This window comes from Sitodiplosis mosellana, unplaced genomic scaffold, assembly GCF_009176505.1.
Source record: "Sitodiplosis mosellana isolate CC-2019 unplaced genomic scaffold, AAFC_SMos_1.0 Smas_scaffold_6226, whole genome shotgun sequence".
NCBI lineage: Eukaryota > Metazoa > Arthropoda > Insecta > Diptera > Cecidomyiidae > Sitodiplosis > Sitodiplosis mosellana.
In genome coordinates, this window is record NW_022601467.1 from 12699929 (window position 1) to 12722720 (window position 22792).

Sequence of the window (22792 nt, forward strand, 5' to 3'; positions counted from 1 at the left end):
CATTAGAATGTTATTGGTCGGCTGCAGAATGTTAGCTGTTAAAAAAAAACAACAGAAAATTTAACATCAAAATCAATCAAAATAATTTATTATTCCTACGAAAACCTAAAATTTTCATTTCTCCAAACAAAGCAATTAGTCATTTGCGTTCAGTTTTAAACAACGAACCCTGTCTTCTTTTAGTACACGCAACAATCACGAGATATTTTCTTTGTGACATTCGTTTAGTTCAGTTGTCATGTACTAAACCCATCTTTTTTTTCGTCAGTGTGACGCCATTTTTGTTTGCATGATTTTTGACAGCTCACACAATTTACGTATATCGTAAGTTGATATACTCTGTTATTGTAATCCGCATACCAAAATTTCTAGTGAAATTTTCAATGAAATTCAGTTTTCTACTCATCAAAACTTCAAAATAGTTTAAAAAATTAGCCAATTTTAATGTTAGAAACACTTTTATTGAATTGAATTTCATGAGATTACCGTAGCCAAACTGTTTTAATAGGTAAAAACGAACAAAATGAGTGGGAAAAAAGAGGCAAAATTAAACAATAAAAAGTTTACGATTGGTTCAGTGCCAATAAATCAACGAAGTCCAAGTTCAAAACACACCAATAAAAACACAGTGACCAACACGAATGGTTTGATGGACGGAAATCCAGTGAAGAAAGTTGAGACCAATGGCCCATTGACAGCAAGTAATAAACCATCACCAACCAAAACTAGTCGACATCAAGTGAGCGCAAACTGGAACAATGTGGCCGGCTCATTAAAATCTCAACGAACTATTCCGTCTGCCAAAAAAATAGGTAATAATCAATCACTTAGCACACGGTGTTTATTGGACAACCTAAAATCATCTTATTTTTCTTCATTTTGTGTGCGTGATTAGGTTTTCTTCCAAAGTCAAGTGCCATTGCATTGGATTGTGAAATGGTTGGAATTGGGCCGAATGGAAAGGATCATATGCTGGCACGCGTTTCAATAGTAAATGAACGTGGTGAAATTATCATGGACGAATATGTTAAACCAACGAAGCCAGTCATTGACTATCGCACACAGTACAGTGGCATTACGCCAATGCACTTAGAAGATGCCGCCAATTTTGCTGATGTACAAGCCGAAGTTAGCCGAATTAAATTCAATCGAATTTTGGTTGGACACGCTTTACACAATGACCTGCGGGTTCTTAAAATGGAACATCCAAAAAGGTAAATTTTGGCAAATTGCCGTCGCTAAATTAAAAACAAAATGGTTCAACTAATGATTTTACATTCGATTTTCCAAACCATTTCAGACTTATACGAGACACATCAACATACAAAAAGTGTAGAGAATTCAGCGAAGGACGAAGCCCTTCATTGCGTTTGTTGGCCAACTGCATTCTAAATTATGACATTCAGACGGGAGCACATTGTTCGGTGGAGGATGCACAGGCGACAATGGCCATTTACAAGAAATTCGCTCGAAGTTGGGAAAAAACAATGCAAAAAACAATGGAAAGATATTTATAATGATAATTTGGATTTGTTATAATAAACCGACAAATAAAAGCAGATTATTTTTTTATTTAAAAAAAAAACTTCGTTTTGTTTATAATTTTCTTGGTTTGAGTTTTATCGTAACAAAAAAAAACGGTTGATCGAAACTTATAGTTTAGCTGGTTATACGTCGGCTGTGAGTGCATCAAGACACAGGGCCAACACATTTTGAGCCATTTGACGGCATTCGACATTCTTTTCTCCTCTGATAATGTTAAACGATAGATATTCCTCCAACCAATCCTTCATCTCAACCAAATATGTGGAAAAATGCAGCTGCAAAAGTGATTTCGGTGTGACCAATAAGGCTGCAGCTAACATCTGTAACACTGCCAATCGTATCTTTGGTTCAGCATGAAAACGTAATGCAAATCCGAGCTGCAACACTTCCGGTGCGATTCGTGAAATGATTGGACAATTTTTTGAGGCAAATGTGACGGTTCCAATCGTTTTCAGTAGATTCAAAAGTAGTATATTATCTGTGTCATCTTTGAGTGCATTGTCCATTCCATGGAATTTCAACTCGTCTCTACCGACTCCATAAAGAAGTGGAAAGAAAAATGAGCCAGCCACTTCTGCAAATTGATTCGGTGTGGCTCCGTCCAAAATGCTTGCTGATGGCTGTGCAAAGCGACGCGTTTTCTTTTCAATACGCTCTTTAACTATTTTCTTGGCCATGATAAGTCGATCATAGGTATCGTCCTCTGGATCGATCAGACTGAGGGAATACATAGTTTTCTTTGGTGCCACAACCTGTTCTGTCTTTTTCGGTGTCGTCAGCTTTGCTAATGTTTTGGCTGACTCGCCTAGAATTTCCAACATCAACACTTTCTTTCCGATCGAATATCGGCCGAGTTCAGCGTGAATTTGTGTGCACAAGAATTCAGCACAACTTTTCGGTTTGATGCAACAAATCGCCACACAGGTGGACATTCTGTGATAGTCAAAGTCGTCCACGGGGAAGCGTTCATCGATCTCGATCAACAGACGCAACAATTCCACGTCAATGTTGGAATCATTATCGGGAAGTCTTTCCTCAACCAATGCGGCACATGAGATCATTGTCTGTTCAAAGACTTCCGGATCCTCGGTCTCGAGCAATGCTTCGCGAACATCATGCAAATAACGTGGTCTTTTCGCTTCCGCTATGGCCGTATCATTTGACATATCGTACGGCTGTAAATCATCGTCATCGTCCGAATCTAAATCATCGTCATCGAATAATTCCGCCTTTGGTGTGGCCAGCACTAGGCCCGTTTTCGATTGACATGGTGCAATGGCGGCAACTTCAATGGCTGCATTTCGTATACTACTTGATGTAGATGGTTTTGCACCAATTTCAACCACTTTTGATTGGCCTTTTCCCTCCTCTGTTTCGCTTTCTTTTGGTATGCCAGAGTAGAGGATATCAATCGATTTTTCGATATCATTTTCGCTTAAATCTTGTTCATCGATTTCGGTTGATTGATGGAATTGCTTGATTTGTTCGACGAGTTGTCGTGCAGCATTGCCAAATCCATCATAATCGAAATGCAATTTTGATTCTTCGGCGTCCTGATTACTGAACTTGTTCAAAACGATTTCAGCGGTTATCATTCCAACGGCACGAACACTCTCATCCAAAATTTCCATATGATTTCGAACGCCATTGTGAATGATCAAGGACACTTTTTCGGTGAATCTCACACTTTGCCGCATTGGAAACAGTTCAGCACCAATCACCAACAGTTTCGTGAAATACAGATGCTGTTCAATGGAATTGGTCTTCAGCGATAGTTTGCTTGACCATTTCTTTGCCACATCCTCCAATACGTTACAGCTTTCTTCAGGTGTCAAGTGCATGGATAGGTACCCAATAAACTTTCGTATGAAGTTGTCATCAACTGTGACGGATGGTGACAGAATCAATTTCGTTTTCAATGTGTATGCCCAATCGTTGGATGTTTTCACGGCATCGCCTAACAAATCAACCGGACTGGCATGGTTCAATATGTACCATGCAACAATGTCAAACGATGACCGATACAATTGTAACATCATTTCATGCAAAGTCTTTTTGAATTGGGCAGACCGTTTGGTTAAAAGTAACATTGCTCGAAATGTTTCCGGCAATACTTTTGATGTTCGATTCAAGTTGAAGTCGACTGCAATGCGACCGAATAATTGACCCAAAAACCGGGTACTAAACAGTGCTTTCTGCTCGGCGTTATTCTTTTCAGCAATAAAACAGAGCGCTTGAATCAGTGCCAACAATAAAACACAGCTAAAGTGCTCGGAATCAAAGAGTCGAGATTGTTTGCCCATGAAGTAATTGGCAATTTTGTTTGGTGCTCCTATCAGCAACTGAGTAAGCTGGTCTCGATTATCACTGTAGTCAAGTGTTTGAGTCCCATTTTCAGCATAAGAAAAATCAATCAACGCAGCCAACAGCCAGGTTTCGTTGCGAAGACACGATTCGAAAATTGCCACCAATTTATCGAATTTGGCATTGTTGTCGCGGGCGAAAATGTTTGAAATGGTTGTCTTCACAAATAAAGCGGAATGATCAATTGAAAACAAGCGCAGCAAATTCGGTTTGATAATATACGATTGATTGTTTGGTGCTTTTTTCATCGGCCATTCATCATCAAACAGCCGAATCAACTCATTTTGAACGTCTGAAAATGCATGATTAGCAATGTATTCCCAGTCAGTGTCATCGATTCGACATAGTTTTTCCGGTGTAACTGGCCCCGGTAAATGCAACAGCAATTGGTCGATAATCGAATTCACGCGATCAACATCATGGATTGAGTGAAGTTTTTCAATCGATTGAAGGCTCTCAACTAGTTCGGCGATTGCATCACAGTGATCGATTGCTGATTTATAATCGGTCGTCGTATCCTTGGTGATATTGGCGTTGTTGTTTTCAGCCGTCGATGAAACTGGAACGGGAAATACACTCATTTTTTCCCTTTTGTTTTTTGTTTTGTTTTGATTTATTTTTTTTTAAGTATTTGAAATGTTCAAAATCTACATTTATCCTCGTTTAATCAAAAAAGAAATTGTTATCAAACTTTTATAGCAAATCGCATGCAATATTCTAATGAGTTTAAATACTGCAACTGTACTGCCTACAGTTCATATACGTATGTCATATCGTCGTGGTATTACTCGCTGAGCTCACACGATGAATTTAATTTAATTGCTGTTTTGTTTTTCTTTAAAGCGTTTCTCTCTTAATATGAAAGCTACACACAATCCGTACGAAGAAAAAAAAAACATACGCATTTGGTAGAACTAAACCGACAAAAGAATCATAATTTATGGCGTTACCGTAAAACTTCTATAATTTATAGCACTAACGAAAATTTTAGCTAAAAAACCAGTTTTTTTTTGTCTGTCTATATAAAGAGTTACCGAAAAAAAACTCGTTTGTGAATCACGACACAATCGAAAAAGATGTTAAATACTTTGTTTGGAGCAAAAATGACCGCGCATTAAAAAAAAAAAGGATAAAAAGGCAAACGCAACGAGAAAGAGAAGGTATAGAAATACGGAAAATGTGGCTAACTTACCAGTTGGTACCGAAACATCCAAACTTAGACCGTCCAAATCAGATAAAAGGTCTCCAACCTTTGGATTGCTGCTATTGGAAGCCGTAATTTGTGCGTTTGGAGTTGAATTGATAGCAAACAGTAAATTGGCCGGATCGTTGCTAGTTGTATTGCTTAATGGTGGTGATGGTTCTGGTTGCTGTTGCTGTTCTGAGTTGAATGCTGAACCGAAGTCCGCAAAATCATTTTTCTTCGGCTCAGTTGGAGCGACGAGTTTTTCTGGTTGCGATTGTGCGGGCGCTGTTGTGCCAAATGCGCTTGCAAAATCTCCAAACTCTTGTGTGTCGTCCGATCGAGGATTGAAGAAATCATCGTCGTCAAGGTTATTGCTTTGTGGAGAAACCGTATCCGAAACCAAGTTATTTGTTGTTGAACATGTTTTGAATAAATCGTCCAAGTCGGAATTTTTTGCGGCCGATGTAGCTGTTACTGTATTGCTTGTTGCAAATAAATCCTCTTCCGAATGAGTGTTTCGATGGGTTGGCGAATTTATACCGAGCTCATCGCGACCGAAATTCGTTGCAGCGCCCATATCAATTCTCTTACTAACTTTTGTCGTTTTTGTCGCTACATTCGATGACAACGATTTCGGATTGACCGTTACATTGATGGTTTGTTTCTTAGGTTCAGAGGGTGTTGTAGCTCGCGGTGCTGTAGTCACCACTGATGCAGGCGGTGCAGGTTCGTTGGTTCTCTCTTTGTCACGGTACCGTCTGTTTAGTAAGAAAAGATCGAATCGAGAAAAAAAAGTTCGTTACACATCGAGTCACATAAAATTGAATAGAATTTAAATATTCATGAGTTTGGTTTTTCGTTGGGTTTTTTTTATTACCTGGTTGATGGTGGATCGGATGAGTCAACATCTGAATCTTCACGTTCACCATCGTAATGATCATCTTCGTATGAATTTTTTCTATCATACTTATGTGACGAATCCCAGTCGTTGTACGCACTACCACCGCCGCTTGAGCTCATCCGCATGCCCATCGCATCTGAGCTCATGCCAATGTATTTGTCCTTATTCTTTTTGGCCTTTTTTCTCTCGTCGCGCAGTTTATCATCGTCCTGTATGAAGTCGATCAATTCGCGAACTTTATGCCGAACATTGATTCCCTGATCTTTGCCATTTTCATCGGTGAATGTGTAATTTTCTAATGAACGTAAGTCGTAAATGTGTTCACGTGACGATGTCACTACTCGTTCTGAACCATTTCTAACTAGATAATTTAGCAGCAATAGACTCTGTATCAAAGAAAAAACACCCAGCATCGAAACGAATTGTTAGCAAATATGTTAGCATATTTTCAACTCGATCTTAATTTGGATCAAAAACACAAAATTGATCATGTCATGATCGAGTGACAATTAGAGCTCACCTTATAAGTACGCCGCCAATTGGTTTTATTGTCTTGGAGCATTCGCTTCCAAAGCATCGACATAACTTCTGGGAAATGTTCATAAGTGAATGTTGAATGAGCTAGCTCTTGCATAAGAGGACCGGTTGGCCCCCATGGCTCATCATTTGTTGCTTCTCTTACTTTTCCCTCGATTTCCGTGTAATTCATAACAACATTGGTTCTGTGAAACAAAATGACACATTTAATAGAACAGATTTTATGGCTTTTATTCAGTTGAAGACGCAGATATTCTCGAAGAATTCAGTTCACTTTGGCGGGATATAGCTTTATCTTGTGTGAGTGATAAGTACAAAATGATAACAAATGCGTTGCTTTTTATCATTTCCATTTTTAAATGACCGACACAAAGAGTTATTGTGAAATGTTTGCTTTTCATTTATTTCATTTTGTGTGTTTGTATGTGACGGACTGAATGTGAGAGAAATTGTATACAATATACACGTTGACTAAATGAATTCACACATTCATTGCATTGCCTATGTGTATATGTATGTTCGTGTGTACATTGCAATCATTGCTTGTCGAATCTTTTAAATGTTCCGCATAGTTCGGGTGCAAATAAAACGCAATAAACACTTGTCAATCTCACTTTCTTGATTGTTATGTGACACTCATTAGCACTTGAATGCAGAATCACGCACACATCTAACTCGGTCAGTCTATGCAATGGCAAATTATGGAATCTATATGCATGCCCATGTTTATCAATCATACCAAAGTGAGATCAATTGATGATGAACACCACGTTGACATGTAATTACCGCTCAATTACCGGAAAACAATTAACATTTCAGTCAATATGCTAATCATCTAATTGAATTAGAATGCAAAAAGATGCTGTAGAAGAAGGAAAAAACGCATTACAAACATGTTGCATTTAAACGAGAAAAGAACTGTCAGTTCTCAGAAGGTGTGTGTGTCTACACAACCGAAGAGAATCGAAATGAATTGCAATGGCACAAAATTATCATTCCTTCTTTTTTTGGTGTGTGCTGTGAGATGCAAAATTGAATGTTCGACATTTTTCAAACAAAAGTTAAATTTCATTCACATCATTTGTCCATGGGTTTGAATGATACACGTCTTGTGTAACCGATTGTTTCGACACAATGGTGATGACAAATACAAGGTAATTAGATTGTAGCCACAAGAGAACCAGATTTAATTTGATTTAATAAGGTAATACACAGATAAATTTAAATGAAATTTTTGCACGTAACACTTACACTTTGTCGGCGATTTCACGCACTTTCCACATACTTATAAATTTATCAACCATTTTTGAACAATTATTCGCTTCGGTATAATAACAGAAAGAAATGAAATCTTAATCACTTTTGCTTCTCTAAAACTTAATCGTGTGAACTTTTTTTTCTCTCTTTTGCTTTCAATCCGGAAAGTGTGTGTGTGTTTTTAACTTATGCGATGAAAGTAACTAAACAGCACCGTCTTTCCATCGATTTAATAGTTTTCGTAATAAAATAGCAATTTCTATTCGGAAATTTTGCTTTTGACACGGAATTTTATCAGTGTGCTATGTGCACGTACAGGAATTTTTTTTTATTCGATACGATGCACAAAAAATATACAGAATAAATAACTTGGTGATTTGGTCGTTGCAAAGTTGATAAATTGAACGTTGATGGCGCTGCGTTTGCGAATGTATACGTCAAATATGGGCAAACACATCGCTAGTCGTCTCTTTTCCACTCGCACAACATACACGCAAAAGATCCAGCAAAATTGTACCAAAATTGATTGATGGTAAGCATTCGCATTTGCTGTCTCTGTCCGTTGTTCGTTTGGTTTGAAACAGTGTGATGGGTTGACAATTGACATTGGGACAAAGTGTCATAATTCAATGGTACGAAAATAACATGTGTTCATGTTGTTGTGTTTGATTTGAGTTTTGAACGTATTTTACCGCGTTTCAATTTGACTCACATTTATTTTAGCCGTGAAATGAAATACGAATGAAGCAGCATGGAAACGGTTTGCAACGTTTGTGATGGAACTGAATTCACTGTAAATGCTGGATTCTATTATTGCGATAATTGCGGTCAACGAGCCACAGTTCTACAAGAGGTGGAAGATCAAGCCGATGGCCAATTTGATGATATTCAGAAGAAATCGCATAGGATAAAACAGGTCGCACAAACCAAAAGTAAGTAGAATATCGAAATTGATTGCTGGATCATTTTGTAATATACAAATATTGCCGGTTTTAGATACGGAACTGACGTCGTGGGAGACATACAATTATATTCTCTACGGATTTGTTAACGAATTGGTTCAATTAGGATGCAAAGACGAGTTGATATTGACAACCCTACAGTTGTGGTCAGCATACCTACGAAAAAATGAGGTGGCATTTTTTGGGAAGAAAGAAACGAATGTACCAAAATTTCCGTTCAAATTCAGTGCAAGGTAAAGAGTTACAGTCATTTAGCAGTCTTTGAATTTGCTATTTTATCCTTCTGTTCATTCATTCCGTTGCAGAGATGTACGACTGATACACAGTTTGCCGGTGAAAAAGAGACGAGCATCGTCTACGGCAAGTTCAGCCGGATCAAGTGAGAATGTCACTTATCGCCAGTCGAAAATTGCTCTCAGAAAGAAGCAAGTGAGTGACAAAAAAATGCATCCAGAAAGTAGTAACATTGCTAACCACATGTATTTACTTGTACCTTTTCACAAACCAATAGCAATCGTTGGCCACGGCTCAGTACGAAGAATACATTAGTTCACAGAGAACGGATATTAGTTCGGTGGGCTATAATCTGTCGCGACATTCATCAACCGGGCAATCGACCGACAACTCCGATACGACGATTCGAATAAAGTACTCTCGTCGAGCTCGCCGGAAAGTGAACAAGAAGATGGGCAGAGAGCATATAATCGAGCATCAAAATGACATTGGACGCAAGCTGAAGTGCCATAATTTTAAAGATAAAGAGACATTGGGCCGAACTTTTGTGTTTGCCATGCTGTGGCTGGCTCTGAATCAGGTGGGCGATAGTTTGCAAATCAGTGATTTGATTCGATATGCAAAAGAGTCACACATCAAACTCAATAACATTAGTAGCTTTTTGCCGCCAAACATCGATTGCCGCCAGGCGGTGAATCATTTTAAAAAAGGTTCCAATGACAATCTAACCCATGCATTCCTGCGCACCAAAGCACTGACGATCGCACGAGTCATTGGCATTCGAAATGTGATGCAGCCGGATTTGGGAATGTTGTGTGAACGCTACTGCAAGGATTTGTGTCTGCCGCCAGTGATCGCTGAGATGGTGAAACGATTGCTGGCCTTTCATCCGCCTGAAATGAAAATGAGCGAAACCAGCACTTTATCAAGAACCGTACCAAATTATGAGGGTCGTGCTATGGCTTATATCATTTTCATCTTGAAGCTATTCTTCGGTGTGGATGACAAACGAGAAAAATTGATTTCGAATTCGGCACAGGTGATAAACGACAAACTAACGGAAAATGACTCGAAACAGCGGCCGTTGTTTGTCTGGAGCGAATGGGCCGACTACATCGAAATGCGAAATGTTATTCTGTCCCAATGCCATTATCCGACCGCTATGCAAATCGATCCAAACACCAGTATGCACACAGACATGTACATTGATTTCTTGAAGCGCAGCAATGAGGACAGTACGTATCAGAATAACTATCGCAAAGTTGAAATGGAAAATATTCGCTTGATTTTCAGTCAAATTGTACAGCTGCATGAACAACACGATCGGCAAAAGGCTAAACCATCATGTCAGTTTCAGCCATCTCTGACGCCGTTCAGTAGTTACATGGAACAAATTATCGCCGACAGGTCAATCAAATCGAAAGTCTATGTTCCTGAGTTTATGAACATTGACCATGAGAATCGTGATATTTTACCGTATATTAAGCCGAAAAGACTAAGCAAAGTATTCCAGAAGATGAAACATCGATTAGATATTAAGGAAATTGAATTCAATCCAAATCTACGATTTTCGTATGTTCATCATGAGAATACTAAGAACAAAGCAGGAAATGTACAATTCAAATTCGATGTGACGACAGCCGAATGGATCGATTTATTGCAAGAACGCGATGAAAAAAGATGCAAAGCAAAAGAGAAGAAACGAGCCAAAGACAATGAAGAAATCCGGCAAAACATCGTTGAACACTTATCGAATTTGCGAGCTAAACAAGCCGCCAGCGATGCAACTCGGAAGGCAAACCGAACGGACGTTAGAACGATCCAACGGACAAGTGATACAGCCGAGAATCAATCGACTTCTGAAATGTCCGCGTATCACTATTTTGATGAGGAAGAAAAAGATATTATCGATGACATTATGCTGAATGAACCACGGCGTAATTTAGATCAGCAGCCCAATATGCTAGATTATCAGTCAAGCAGTGACGATGACGAAAGCGACGGAGATGAAACAAACAACAATTGCGATTCAGATGCAGACGCAGAGAATGAAGATGCAATTGAATTCGTTATCAGCAATTTTGATTATTGGATTGCAATGCAAAACATTTACCTAATCACGAATGCATCATTCAATAAGAGTGTAAATGAACTGCCGAAAAGTTTCCAATGGCTTCTGAAGCAATGTGCTCTCCAAATTCACATGCACATCAAGGATTTGTACATCGAACTGTTGGCAATCGAAAATCAGTACCGTTACATTCTGAAGCCAATATTCAAAATGGAAAACTACATCAAATATCGAACAAAGTCCAATACCAAATTAGATGACCAAACCATTATTGCCATCAGAAACCTCAGAAGGATTTGGTAGAAATCAGACACACTTGCTTTTGTTGCTTTTGCTGTGAACAAAATGATCTTCATTTTTTGAAACGAATTATGCTTGTGTTTAGAAACGAAGACCAATGAGTAGTTAGATGTTAACGTAAGAATCGAAGTCAATATGCTAATCATTTAATTGAATTAGAATAGAAAAGGATGCAGTAGAAGAAGGGAAAAAAAGCATAACAAACATGTTGCATTAAAATGAGAAAGGAACTGTTCTCAGAAGGCGTGTGTGTCTACACAACTGAAGAGAATCGAAATGAATTGCAATGAAGCAATGTTTACGGGCATAAAATTATCATTTCTTCTTTTTTTTGTGCTGTGAGATGCAAAATTAAATGTTCGACATTTTCCAAACAAAAGGTAAATTTCATCCACATCATTTGTTCATAATATTTGAAAAGGATCTTTACTTGGAAAGCAGAAAAAAAAGACAGAGAAACCAAAAATCATAACACGATTTTGAAAAGGATTAGAAAATAAAGACTGTTGAAAATGTACTTTTCACATTGAATCATAAAATATATCTTTTTTTATCAAAGTTCATGTTTGTGCTTGTATTTTGAAAAACATTTTCTTTTTATTTGATTTTTTTAGTTAGATTTTTTTAGCCATACATGTTACCAACTATATTGCTCGTGATTTATTGAAGTAAAACAATCGCATGGTAAAATGGTTTTTCTCTAGCTCGAAATTTGCACCGATTTTTCCCGAGTATTAACGTACGCAAGTTTGAAAATTCCAGCCCGAGGTAAGATTAATCAATAGGTGAATTTATACGCTTGTTCTTCATACGACGATTTTGAAACCAAACTTTGACCTGGCATTGGAAGAAAATAGTTGATTTTAGTGATATTTTCATTTGAAAAAAAAAAAACTAGTCAATTGATCAGCCTTACTTGGCGTTCGGTTAAATCAAGCGCAACAGCAATTTCATAGCGTCGAAGGCGCGTCAAGTAATTCGACTGATCAAACTCTGCTTCAAGTTCTCTGATTTGTTCCTTTGTGAACGCAGTGCGCTCCTTTCGATATTTCGGAGATGGTTCATCGTTGACACCAGAATCAACCTCAGCTAGAATAGATAGAGTTGGAATAAAAACAAAGATCATTCAATTTAAAATGCAACTAAATGACAAGAATTCAAATTTATTCAATTTTATTCAATTTTATTCAAACATTTGAATAAAACCAGAAATGATTGAAATAACGAAGCAGATTAGGAATGAAAAGAGCTCGTTTATTTTTGTACAACAGATTTTCTTCCGTCAGTTAAACATTTTTATTTGAACAATTATTATTATACAATGAATATTATAAAAGATGACCATAAAATTATACACAAACGAAGAGAAAAAAATGAAAATCACTGGTTTAAATGTAATAATAATTGTATATTTGCTTAATTAAACCATTCAGAATTTCAGTGTGGATCCGATTTTAATGCGCATCTTTTATATAAATTGGATTCGTTGGAATTGTAATTTTTTTTTCTGTACTAAAGCAATCAAACATCGACATTGTTGTAATTTTTTTCTATCAAAAATGGTTAAATATGCTGGCCTATCGTACGTTCTAGTTATCCATTATGTTTTATAAGGTTTATACATAAAAATATCCATCAAAAAGCAACGGTTAAAATGACATATATTTTTCATAACTCCTTTTCAGAATAATTTTATAGGTTTATTTTTGTCTGGTTTTGTGGTGTCGCGCCAAATATGGAGTTGACAAATAATTTCGTTGCAATTATGTTTTAGCATAAAAACAATGAATAAAATAACCTCAAATTAGACAATTGTATTATTGATATTCATTTGTTTTATCCAAATTGAACAGTTCAAAAGTGTTGGTTTATTATTTCACATATATATGATCATAAAACAGATGGAGATCACATATTATTCAATCATCGTTCATGCAATCTCGACTCGACGCGATGTAATATGTGTGTGATGAGGATACAATTAACGTTGGGTTGAAATTCTGGAATTCAATAGTATTTTTTTGTTTCGTTTTAAATCTTGTCGTTCTGGGTTTGGAGATGTTAGATTTGAGCACATGCACAAAAATGGAATAAATGGTCCATAAATTGTGGTATAAGACACTGTTTGCCTCCAAGTCTGCCCACTCCAAAGAAAAATGCTAGCATATACAATTATAATTTATAAAAATGTACAACATGAGTTTGTCTTTTTGGCCGTTTTATAGAATGTCTTGCTTTGAAATGAGAGCTGCTGTGATTTTTCCACTAAATCGTCTAGTTTTTCGCCTCGATCCAGAACCGCTTCGATTGTATTCTTCAAAATGATTTTCGTTTCATCCAAATCGTCTTGAATGCGTGTGAGCGCATCACCTTCGCGTGGATCTTGATATTTGGCCAGGTATGCTGCTAGGGTGCCAAAATCGATTCCAGACTCTGAACTAGTTGCCCACAATTCGGTTGGTATTTTTGCGGTGAAATCATCCAATACTTTTGTTATCAATGTATGTGCTACTCGTTGTGGATATTCATGGTCGGCTATCAGTACAGCACTTAAACTATCACCACGCACGTACACATGACACATGTAAACATCTTGTTTGACCGACTGTCGAGTTGCCAACTGTGTGCGTTCCACTATCGTTCTGCTTGCAAATCTGAAATGAAGACAAAATTGAATGTCGAATTTTATAATCACATTGGAGCATTCGATAGAACCGTGTCTTAATGAAATGAACACCATACACATACCCAATGAATTCTTGCACAGATCCACGCTGGAAAAATGAGAAACTCTGCAAATCATAGGCCGATTTTAGCAATCTGGCTTCACTGGACCCTTTGTAGAAAACGCTTAACGCAAATAATTTAACCATTGTGAAATATGCTGAATTTTCTTCTGTTTTGTAGCTTCGCTTCAACAGGCAAAAGGCCTCCTCTTGTTATGATTCAAGGAAATTAGTTATCTCAACTCAACACAGTGTATGTGTGTGGTTTCTTTATTCACTGTAAATTTTTCGCAGTGGAATTATTGGAACTAATTGAAATGCTTCGTTCTTGTGCCACTATAATCGACTAAAACACAAATCCAATTCAATAAATTAAATGCAAGCAATATGTTTTTTTTACTTCGTTTTTGGCCCACACCAATTGAACATGTATATATATCACTATTAATAAAGTGGAATTTTTTCTCCGTCACAATTGCTTTGACATGTACACTTCTTACACATAGAGAACAATGACAGCTGTTACAAACAACGCACAAACACTTAAAACCGAGCATTGCACGAATGACCGTCAGGCGGCGCTCACAATACACAAGGCAATTCAAATTTGAACAGAGCAACTGAAAATCGGTTTAAAAACTTACCCGTTTGATTTTGCAGCTCATGTGATTCTTCATTGAAACTATAACCATACGGATCGGCGGTATTGAATGATTCATTTGTTGTCGTACTCAATCCATATGCATTTCCACCGTTGTAACCAAAATTATTTCCACTGTATTGAAATGTATTGGCAAAACATTTGTTGTAATCAAAGCACAGATTCACATGTCTTGTATCGTTGTTGTCATTTAATGTGGATTTTGGGAATTTCGCCACTCTACTTGAGTTCATCAGTAATTCAGATTCATTTTCACAAATTGCACCAAATTCAGTTGTAGTTGAATCAAAGTTCATCTGATTATTACACCCTTGTTGCGACGTTGAGGCGGATGAATCCATAAATGACATTTTTTTTCTCGCTTTGGCAAACTCTTTTTTTTTGACTAAATGAAATTCACAACTTTCTTTTGACAGAGAGAAAAATCGATTGAAAAATCTCTATGATAGTACGAAAGAGTTCACGAATGAAGCAAAGTGTGTTTACTCCAAAAAATCCAAAACATAATTAAGCAAATGAACGGAATTACGTTGAATGCAACGTCATACTCCCACCTAAAAAAATCCAATGAACGCATCTAATATCATTCTAAGCAATCTCCGATTCAAGATAGTTGTGTATGGTTTTTCGATTATTCATTGCTTCTTTCAACTAGATCCACAGTTGCGTCATTTTGTTTGTTATTGCTTTCATGGATAAACAAAGGATATTTTAACATGTTATTGCTTGTATTTTAAGGAGTGTGCAAGTGGAAGGATGACATCCTGTGAAAAAGACTTGCTTCTCTTGGTTCGGAAACAATAGTCGACAAAATCAAAATAAATGGAGGCAATTAGTTTCAGCCTAATAAATATGTCAACACATTAAAAAGAAGAAGAAGAAAAAGTGGAAAAAATACAACAAGTAAACACCAAGCGTATTGACAGATGCACGTGGCTCGCCCCCGGTGCGTAAACGGAACATGTGTAGAGAAAACAACTGGAGGAAAAACCAACATTTTCTTCAGTCTGTTTGACAAAACCAAACACTGTTTGTCAACAAATTATAGCTGCTGTTTCACAACAAACGCGGCCCATTCAATACATCTGACTGTAGTATTTCATTTCCTTATGGACCCATTCAAGTCGATTGGTTCGGTAGCGAGCTATAATGCATATATATATATGCATACATATACAGCCAGCATACTGCACACGAACCTGTGACTGCATGTTATTCCAATTAAGTCAATAATTTCCGCACGCGCGTGTTTGCCGTTCACAACATCTCCGTTGAAACTCAGTGCTTTTGTTCTTTTCCGACCAACCAACCGACCGACCGACAGATCATATCGACAGATGCAATGGGCCGGTAATGCACTTTTCAAATGAGCCATCAAATTATTATGAATTGACTGAAATAAATTTGATCGGTTGTCGAAATGGAATAAAACCATTCTATTTACAGTTTCCGAGTCAGCTGTTAGTATTTAGATGGATTTTGGTGTATTTTCTAAACGTTTGGTCATTTACAGCAGTTAATAAAAGAGTATGATTGATCCAATTTGGTATGTGTGTTTGTATGTTAGCCTCTTTGCCGCGAATCACTTTCCATTCGTACAACCAACGTTATTCCGGCAACAATTGAGTCGTCTAGTTCGAACATTGTTTCCACTCGGAACAAACCATCCGGAATGTATGACGGCTCGGCAGATTTTTCAATCACAAATTTGTAAATATAGAAAATCAACTAAAATGAGATTCATCAATATTCATTTTTGACGAAAAATACAATTGCTTACATCGTTATCGCCTTGGAATCCATGGCAAAGATCTTCGTTTGGATCGTCCGAGTAAAAGTAGTTTGATACAGGCGGTTTGTACGATTTAACACGATACTTTCGATGGCCAGTGCTTGAGAATTCACAATAGGTGACTCGTGGAAAATGAATCGGCACCTTTTCGTTGTGATGATTATCCTCCATTGGATTCACATAGAAACTCAATGAATGCTTGAAAAAAAAGAGTCAATTAGTGTATGTGTGGATAATTTTCGATAGAAGGACGTTAAAAGAAACGTTTTTGGAAGAAAAAAATAAAAAATTGAAGTTTTGGCGCTTTAAAAAAAATCGATTTTGGTGTACAATAGATTTTACCATTTCGATCATTATTTTTTTATAGATACACAACTATGTAATACATTTACTTCGATCTAAATTACACTGACAATATAATTTCTCTCGCTTTTCCCAAATAAATTTCGCTAATCTGTGCATAAAACCAGTGTTCACTTACAAAGTATGCATTCGAATTTCGCTTGAATGGAGATCGAAATGTAACGTTTCCGGTGAGTGCATAATCGGTACGATTGACTCGTTCAACTTCAACATCGAATGTGATTTGGCCTTTACCGGACTTTCGCCTATTATCAACACGTTCGAAAAAGTAATCCCATGAAGCCTGATCCAAAACAAAAGCTCAATGAAATCTTTACTGTGACAAAATTGGGTCCATGTATACATACCAAAATGGGTGTGATGAAAAGTGCAACTGAACAAATGCAAACCAAAAAACGTGTCATCTCGACGAAAAGCAATGAGCGATTGAGCAAAATTACTTGAGAAATTTACCTATTCTTGATTCTTAATTCATAAATTCTCAATGTGATAAGTGCATTGTTTCACACTAAACACTAATAATAAGATGAATTACCGTTGCGATTGATTTAACATTGTCATGCGGTGTGATTTAAGAAAAAAGATCATATCAACGCCAAACACGAAACGATTCACGTTGACTTTCTCCTTTTGACAATTGCATGCTAGCTTCATTAAAGTGGTAACACGAGATGTGGCCATGAAATTTTTTACATCGAAATTAGATACTCATCTCAATGAAACAAAAATTTTGATTCAAAAGCTTGACAATTGGTTGAATCGATAGTGTCAAACTGTATTTTATGTGTTTTAATGATTTTTATAAATAATTAGAAATTTCCCGATTTGTGATGACCATAAAATGGATATGTGTTAACATGCATTGACACAAAAACTGAATGCAATTGAAAACAATTTCGTTTATTTTTATATTTTAAAATTTGTCGGTTCTCAATGATCACGAATTGACACAAAACTTGAGTGCAATTGAAATTAAATTGTTTACACAAACACAAAAATGGTTTTGGTTTATTTTTATCTTGAACTTTAATTAAAAAAGTGTGGTGCAATGAAGAATCAATTAAAACCACAAAACAAATCTTGGAATAAGAAAAAAAAATTAGATTCATCTAAACATCTGATTCGGGGTCGGTTCGCAAATGAAGTATGACACCAGCGATGACTACATCATCCAGATCGATTAGTATTTCCATCTTATACATTCCTTCTTGTACGTATGGCGGCATAACCGATTTATCAATCATAAAATTGTGAACATTGAAAACCAACTGAAACAAAATGTTCAAAAAATTGTGATAAAGCTGTTTGTATTAATTCAAAATCCATCGCCTACATCATGGTCGGATTGAAATGCCTTGCAAAGGTCTTCATTTAGATCGTTCGTGTGAGGAAAGTTTGATACCGGTCTCTTCAATGAATTCATAAAATATTTACGGTAAGAGTTATTAATGTAGAAGCAGAATGATTCTCGTGGAAATTGTGTTGGCAGCCGGTTATACTGATTACTTCCCAAGGCACTGTAGTAGATGTGTGTTGTGTGCTAGATCAAATCGAAACAGAAACAGAAACTGAATAGTATACACGAATTCGATTTACAATTAATTACCATATTAATGACATTATTGCATCAAAGCAAGCACAACACCCAAAACCACTCACATAGTACATGCTGGGATTTCGCGTAAATGCAGACTTAAAAGTAATATTTCCATTTATCACGAAATCGGAACAGTCGGCTCTCTGAACTTGAACATCGAATATGACATATTCTGTGTCTGAGCTATTCAAACTTTCAACGCGTTCGATGGAATAATCCCATGCCTGGAAAAATAGAAAAAAATGTCCGAATACTTTAAAAACTCAACTGAATGTGGTTTATATTCACTGCAATCGGAACGCAGAAGAGAAGTAATAAACTAGTGCCAATCCATATAGGTGTCATTTCAACGGATTTTAACAAACAATTGATCGAATTCAAGCGTTATACCTACTTACTCCTGTTCTGAACAGGAAATAATAATTTTATATAATTACACAGTTCTTCTGTATGTTTTTATCAACAGCAAAATAAAAACAAAAAAGTAGTTGCATTTCACCGATGCAAGTGGATAAAACGTGATGATCATTTCAATTACATGAACTTATCAGTATGGGCGATTTCTTTTTTTTGCATCTGATTTAACCTTTAAAGTATTTGAGTATGCGTAGCTAACTCATTGAAATATAATATTGAAATTGCATGTATGTACGCACACACAATGTTCCTCTTTGATTTGATTTCCAAACAATATAAGATTAATGCATTAAATTTTATTTTATTTTAACAGCTGGACACTTTTATTGAAAAATATACATTAGTGACATTTAAATATTTCTGTAGCTGATATTTTAATACGATTTCGATTTTTTTCATTCAACCAAAAAATCAAAAATCATTTGATTTTCATTTATGTTTTCATTATATTTAGGAACATGTTTCAAAAGACAATAATATGTTCAATTTATTCGGATTCGTTCACTGAAAACCTATGATATAATTGCTTTACTTACTAGCATGATCGATAACAAAATACATGCAAAAAATATGCAAATTTTTCAAAAAATCTGGTTTAAAAATGGTGTTATTATATACAAATGCATTTAAAGATTGAAAATGGTCGAACTTTACGGAAACGTTTGTGTTTGGCAATTGATTGTCTCTGTTAGTTTTTTTTTTTTCAAATATGATTTTCGTTGTCCATTATGCTTGAAGAGAGAACTATTCATAATGTTTTGCTGGTCCGAGAAAGGTACAAGTGGCCAATGTTTGCACACCACAAACGGTGATTTATTGCTTTAACTGTATGTGTTGAAAAGGAAGGAGACAAAACAGAAAATTAGACATTTATCTTTTACATGTCTCTGTGTACGAATATAGTGCTGTTTCATTAATATCATGTACACGATTGAGCAATTCGAATATTATTGATGAACGAAGTTTTGGCATTTTTCGATAAGAGATAATGAAAATAGTTAACATGGACATTCTAAATACTATTTAATTAAAGGAACATTTTAATTAAGAATATTCAAGTGACTTTTGTGTGACATTCGTTCTGAAAATATGTAGTACATTTAACTTACGATTTTCCACTTTCATCACAAATCTTAAATATCAAGCGTTGTCTCCTAACGTTTTTTTTTGTTCATTTGTTTATATTTTGATTACTTTGCAGTCAGATTGTTATTTAAATCTTTTTTCATTGAAAATAGAAAATTTTTGCGCACATCGCGTGCATTTTCTTCCGATACAACTTTTATGGGGACATTCGTTCGCATGATTTTTTTGATGCTGCCACAAGGCATCCTTGGAATCAAAGTTTTGTGCACAACGATCACAACTGTATCGTTTATTGCTCCACATTGTGTCCAAAGCAAAAATTGCGTTCAAATAAAATGGTTATTCCTATTCTGTTCAAACGTCTTTTCACAAAAACTTTGAGAAGAAATTTGTGGTTTTTCTACACGAGCCAATGAAAACTGGATGATTTGAAGGATAAATGCAATTAAATGTGACTTTAAATGAGTATAAAATACAAGGGTTTCTGCCGTTTTTACTCTGTGAACGCTGAAGCCAGACTGTCGAAGCCATTCACACTTCGTAGCATTTCCATTATTTTATTCAGTCCAAAGGAATATTTTCGATTTATTTATGCTGATATATGTAAAAGTCGCAGAAATGTGTTGATTGAGAGAAATAAAAAGATATAAGACAACGCATAGGACACCATGGATTTTAACTCGACTTAAACTTGAAATTCTAGCCGTGAAATATGGTGAATAAACAATTCGCAGAATGAAACGATTCAATGTGATTGCATTAACAAAATGCAACGTTTGTTTCTCAAGGAAAATATACATTTTGCAATAGTACTCATTGGTGTCGCATTGCTTGAACGAGTGCATAATTTTTATTCAACATTTTTGTATTGAATTTCTGGCGAAATGACTTAGACGAATAATTTTGAATTATTCATAATTAGCATCAAATGCTCTAGTTACGCTTCAAATCATAGTCCATGTCAACTCAATGCACTCTGCAATCAACATGGATCTGCCTTTAAGACGTAAAACTTCTCGTCAATTTATCCACCGGTATAAATTGAGCGACGACTTTTGCTGTCCTAGGGTCTCAAATTAAACGCGTAATTAAACGCTTCACATAGCCTTTGTTCCTTTGGAAACGTTTACCAAAGGTTATCATGGACCGTTTGCCATAGACTAATATCAAGCATTTCCATCTTGGTTGTATGACTTTTTTTTCGTTTTCATGTTCCTACTATTGTGAATACCGCATGATGTATGAAAAGAGCCAGGTTTTTAACGAGGCGAGAACTGATAGTTATGAAAAATTATCGCTACTAAATGTTTATTATTTTAAATATGTAACAGTCTTGCACTCTTTTCCGGCCAAACCTTAATCAAAAACCCACATTATATTCAGCCAGAGCTTGGCGGTGTTTATTAAAATAAAATAAAAAATAAAATAAAATAGAATACGATACGAAAATTCCAAAAAATTTCCATGTTTTACTTCAACAAATGAATTTTTCAATAGTAGGTACTTACCAGTATCGAAAATGAAATTAATCGTTCAAATGAACCCTAAACTAATTTCTCTTTCTTTTGGCAGAAGAAGAAAAAAATTAATTTTTCATAGAAAATGGCAAAAAATTAAATCTCCCGGTTCCAGAGCCCGTTAAGCCTCCTCAAGTGTAAAAGCAACACAATGAAAATCATTTGTAAAATGCAATCTTGGATGCTTTTAAACAGTTGTTGAAGTGGAGTTTTTTCTTTTTAGAATCGAAACATGATCAAATTTCCTACTTACATTCTCTTTGATCTCCAAAACCAAATTTTCAATATTTTTCTTTGTTAAAGAGTTATGCTGGTAAAAACAACTACCCTCGTGAATTACTTTTTCACAAACGCCCTAAAGTATGCAATCAGCGCTGTATTCAGCTTAATTTTCCGAATGCAACAATTGGTTGATTCAAAGCGTTCAATACAAAATGCATCGCATCACATCACTGTGAAACGCTAAGTTCGTATACGATCGATAAAGTTCAAAACAAAACAATTATTCTGATAAGAGAGCAAAATTTATGATCAATTTATATTATGATGAAATTAATTGCATTGCGATGGATTACACAATCTTTACAATGAAACTATCGTTAGTCCATAAAATGTTGCGTTAAAAATTTATTGTAAGATTAATGTGTATCAATTGTTTCGTGAGCCTGATTATCGATATGCGGACGAAAAATAAAAATAAAGGGGAAAAAATAGTTTGAAAATATTCTCGGAACTTTTCATTCGAGGGCAATCACACATTTGAAACACACATTCCAGTGTTGTGTCATGTCAGGCCGAACAAACATAACGATTGAAATCATCGTTATCATTGTGAGATGTTCAGCTGTGCTCAGTGCGAGCGCTACTAGTTCTGGAGAGATACTACACGAACCGTTCGAAAAGAGAATCAAGTGGATTGCATAATTTAATTTTCGAAGAGGAAAAAACATAGAAGATGCAATGTATTTTCAAGTGATTCTATTTTTCTCCTAGGGCGCTCATCGGCTGGCATCATCATATCATGCCTTGGCACTTGAATAAAATGCACTTCGGCTGCTTCTTCTCCTCATCATCCTCCACATCAATGCCTAATTGTGTATTTGTCTATTCTTGTGTTGTGTTTTGCTGTTACTTCATAGAATTATTGTTATCAGCGAATCTGTACCTACCAGACGCGTTGAAATCGCGCGTTCATTGTTTACATGCCATGAACGAACAAGACAAAATAAACTGAAATGAAGAATGAAGAAAAAACCATACTAATAGAACGACCGAT

The 22792-nt window shown here is 36.0% G+C and overlaps 6 protein-coding genes across 8 annotated transcripts; 2 read left to right on the forward strand and 4 right to left on the reverse strand.

Annotated features, from left to right (window-relative positions):
* Positions 1 to 301: 301 nt before the first annotated feature.
* Positions 302 to 1585, forward strand: LOC129579503 (uncharacterized). Its single transcript, XM_055469659.1, has 3 exons — positions 302 to 812; positions 896 to 1214; positions 1301 to 1585. Exons 1-3 carry the CDS (start codon positions 524 to 526, stop codon positions 1515 to 1517), a joined length of 825 nt encoding a protein of 274 aa, XP_055325634.1. The 5' UTR covers positions 302 to 523; the 3' UTR covers positions 1518 to 1585.
* On the reverse strand, positions 1552 to 8184 carry LOC129579487 (uncharacterized). The gene is made up of 5 exons (XM_055469597.1): positions 7785 to 8184; positions 6517 to 6718; positions 5973 to 6382; positions 5102 to 5853; positions 1552 to 4468 (listed from the first exon to the last, which is right to left on the reverse strand). Exons 1-5 carry the CDS (start codon positions 7835 to 7837, stop codon positions 1668 to 1670), a joined length of 4218 nt encoding a protein of 1405 aa, XP_055325572.1. The 5' UTR covers positions 7838 to 8184; the 3' UTR covers positions 1552 to 1667.
* On the forward strand, positions 7676 to 11915 carry LOC129579491 (TATA box-binding protein-associated factor RNA polymerase I subunit B). Of its 2 annotated transcripts, none has more exons than XM_055469623.1 (5): positions 7676 to 7687; positions 8514 to 8722; positions 8787 to 8985; positions 9058 to 9181; positions 9264 to 11915. In XM_055469623.1, exons 2-5 carry the CDS (start codon positions 8542 to 8544, stop codon positions 11358 to 11360), a joined length of 2601 nt encoding a protein of 866 aa, XP_055325598.1. In that variant the 5' UTR covers positions 7676 to 7687; positions 8514 to 8541; the 3' UTR covers positions 11361 to 11915. The 2 variants fall into 2 exon arrangements, with proteins under 2 accessions (XP_055325598.1, XP_055325597.1); XM_055469622.1 differs by lacking the exon at positions 7676 to 7687 and adding an exon at positions 7959 to 8422.
* Positions 11916 to 12000: 85 nt separating this feature from the next.
* Positions 12001 to 15094, reverse strand: LOC129579444 (homeobox protein MOX-2-like). Its single transcript, XM_055469524.1, has 3 exons — positions 14728 to 15094; positions 12274 to 12446; positions 12001 to 12194 (listed from the first exon to the last, which is right to left on the reverse strand). Exons 1-3 carry the CDS (start codon positions 15092 to 15094, stop codon positions 12132 to 12134), a joined length of 603 nt encoding a protein of 200 aa, XP_055325499.1. The 3' UTR covers positions 12001 to 12131.
* On the reverse strand, positions 12611 to 14592 carry LOC129579506 (synaptobrevin homolog YKT6). The gene is made up of 2 exons (XM_055469661.1): positions 14106 to 14592; positions 12611 to 14011 (listed from the first exon to the last, which is right to left on the reverse strand). Exons 1-2 carry the CDS (start codon positions 14228 to 14230, stop codon positions 13537 to 13539), a joined length of 600 nt encoding a protein of 199 aa, XP_055325636.1. The 5' UTR covers positions 14231 to 14592; the 3' UTR covers positions 12611 to 13536.
* Positions 15095 to 15915: 821 nt separating the features above from the next.
* On the reverse strand, positions 15916 to 20817 carry LOC129579507 (uncharacterized). 2 transcript variants are annotated; one of them, XM_055469662.1, is made up of 7 exons: positions 20023 to 20817; positions 18559 to 19738; positions 18233 to 18439; positions 17247 to 18167; positions 17018 to 17182; positions 16525 to 16734; positions 15916 to 16472 (listed from the first exon to the last, which is right to left on the reverse strand). In XM_055469662.1, exons 4-7 carry the CDS (start codon positions 17301 to 17303, stop codon positions 16308 to 16310), a joined length of 597 nt encoding a protein of 198 aa, XP_055325637.1. In that variant the 5' UTR covers positions 17304 to 18167; positions 18233 to 18439; positions 18559 to 19738; positions 20023 to 20817; the 3' UTR covers positions 15916 to 16307. The 2 variants fall into 2 exon arrangements, with proteins under 2 accessions (XP_055325637.1, XP_055325638.1); XM_055469663.1 differs by having other exon boundaries at positions 18233 to 19738.
* Positions 20818 to 22792: the final 1975 nt, after the last annotated feature.

What these genes read in the sequence shown, in the direction of transcription:
- LOC129579503 (XM_055469659.1), top strand. Translation starts at nt 524, where the DNA reads ATGAGTGGGAAAAAAGAGGCAAAATTAAACAATAAAAAGTTTACGATT. An exon ending in TCCGTCTGCCAAAAAAATAG is followed by an intron (nt 813 to 895) that starts GTAATAATCAAT and finishes GTGCGTGATTAG; the next exon opens with GTTTTCTTCCAAAGTCAAGT. An exon ending in AAAATGGAACATCCAAAAAG is followed by an intron (nt 1,215 to 1,300) that starts GTAAATTTTGGC and finishes AAACCATTTCAG; the next exon opens with ACTTATACGAGACACATCAA.
- LOC129579487 (XM_055469597.1), bottom strand. Translation starts at nt 7,837, where the DNA reads ATGGTTGATAAATTTATAAGTATGTGGAAAGTGCGTGAAATCGCCGAC. An exon ending in TCCGATCCACCATCAACCAG is followed by an intron (nt 5,854 to 5,972) that starts GTAATAAAAAAA and finishes CTTACTAAACAG; the next exon opens with ACGGTACCGTGACAAAGAGA. An exon ending in GGATGTTTCGGTACCAACTG is followed by an intron (nt 4,469 to 5,101) that starts GTAAGTTAGCCA and finishes TTCCCGTTCCAG; the next exon opens with TTTCATCGACGGCTGAAAAC.
- LOC129579491 (XM_055469623.1), top strand. Translation starts at nt 8,542, where the DNA reads ATGGAAACGGTTTGCAACGTTTGTGATGGAACTGAATTCACTGTAAAT. An exon ending in ACAGGTCGCACAAACCAAAA is followed by an intron (nt 8,723 to 8,786) that starts GTAAGTAGAATA and finishes TGCCGGTTTTAG; the next exon opens with ATACGGAACTGACGTCGTGG. An exon ending in CCGTTCAAATTCAGTGCAAG is followed by an intron (nt 8,986 to 9,057) that starts GTAAAGAGTTAC and finishes ATTCCGTTGCAG; the next exon opens with AGATGTACGACTGATACACA.
- LOC129579506 (XM_055469661.1), bottom strand. Translation starts at nt 14,230, where the DNA reads ATGGTTAAATTATTTGCGTTAAGCGTTTTCTACAAAGGGTCCAGTGAA. An exon ending in TCTGTGCAAGAATTCATTGG is followed by an intron (nt 14,012 to 14,105) that starts GTATGTGTATGG and finishes TCTTCATTTCAG; the next exon opens with ATTTGCAAGCAGAACGATAG.
- LOC129579444 (XM_055469524.1), bottom strand. Translation starts at nt 15,094, where the DNA reads ATGTCATTTATGGATTCATCCGCCTCAACGTCGCAACAAGGGTGTAAT. An exon ending in TGAGCTGCAAAATCAAACGG is followed by an intron (nt 12,447 to 14,727) that starts GTAAGTTTTTAA and finishes TATCTATTCTAG; the next exon opens with CTGAGGTTGATTCTGGTGTC. An exon ending in TTGATTTAACCGAACGCCAA is followed by an intron (nt 12,195 to 12,273) that starts GTAAGGCTGATC and finishes TTCCAATGCCAG; the next exon opens with GTCAAAGTTTGGTTTCAAAA.
- LOC129579507 (XM_055469662.1), bottom strand. Translation starts at nt 17,303, where the DNA reads ATGACACGTTTTTTGGTTTGCATTTGTTCAGTTGCACTTTTCATCACA. An exon ending in TTTTCATCACACCCATTTTG is followed by an intron (nt 17,183 to 17,246) that starts GTATGTATACAT and finishes GTTTTGGATCAG; the next exon opens with GCTTCATGGGATTACTTTTT. An exon ending in GAAATTCGAATGCATACTTT is followed by an intron (nt 16,735 to 17,017) that starts GTAAGTGAACAC and finishes TTTTTTTTCAAG; the next exon opens with CATTCATTGAGTTTCTATGT.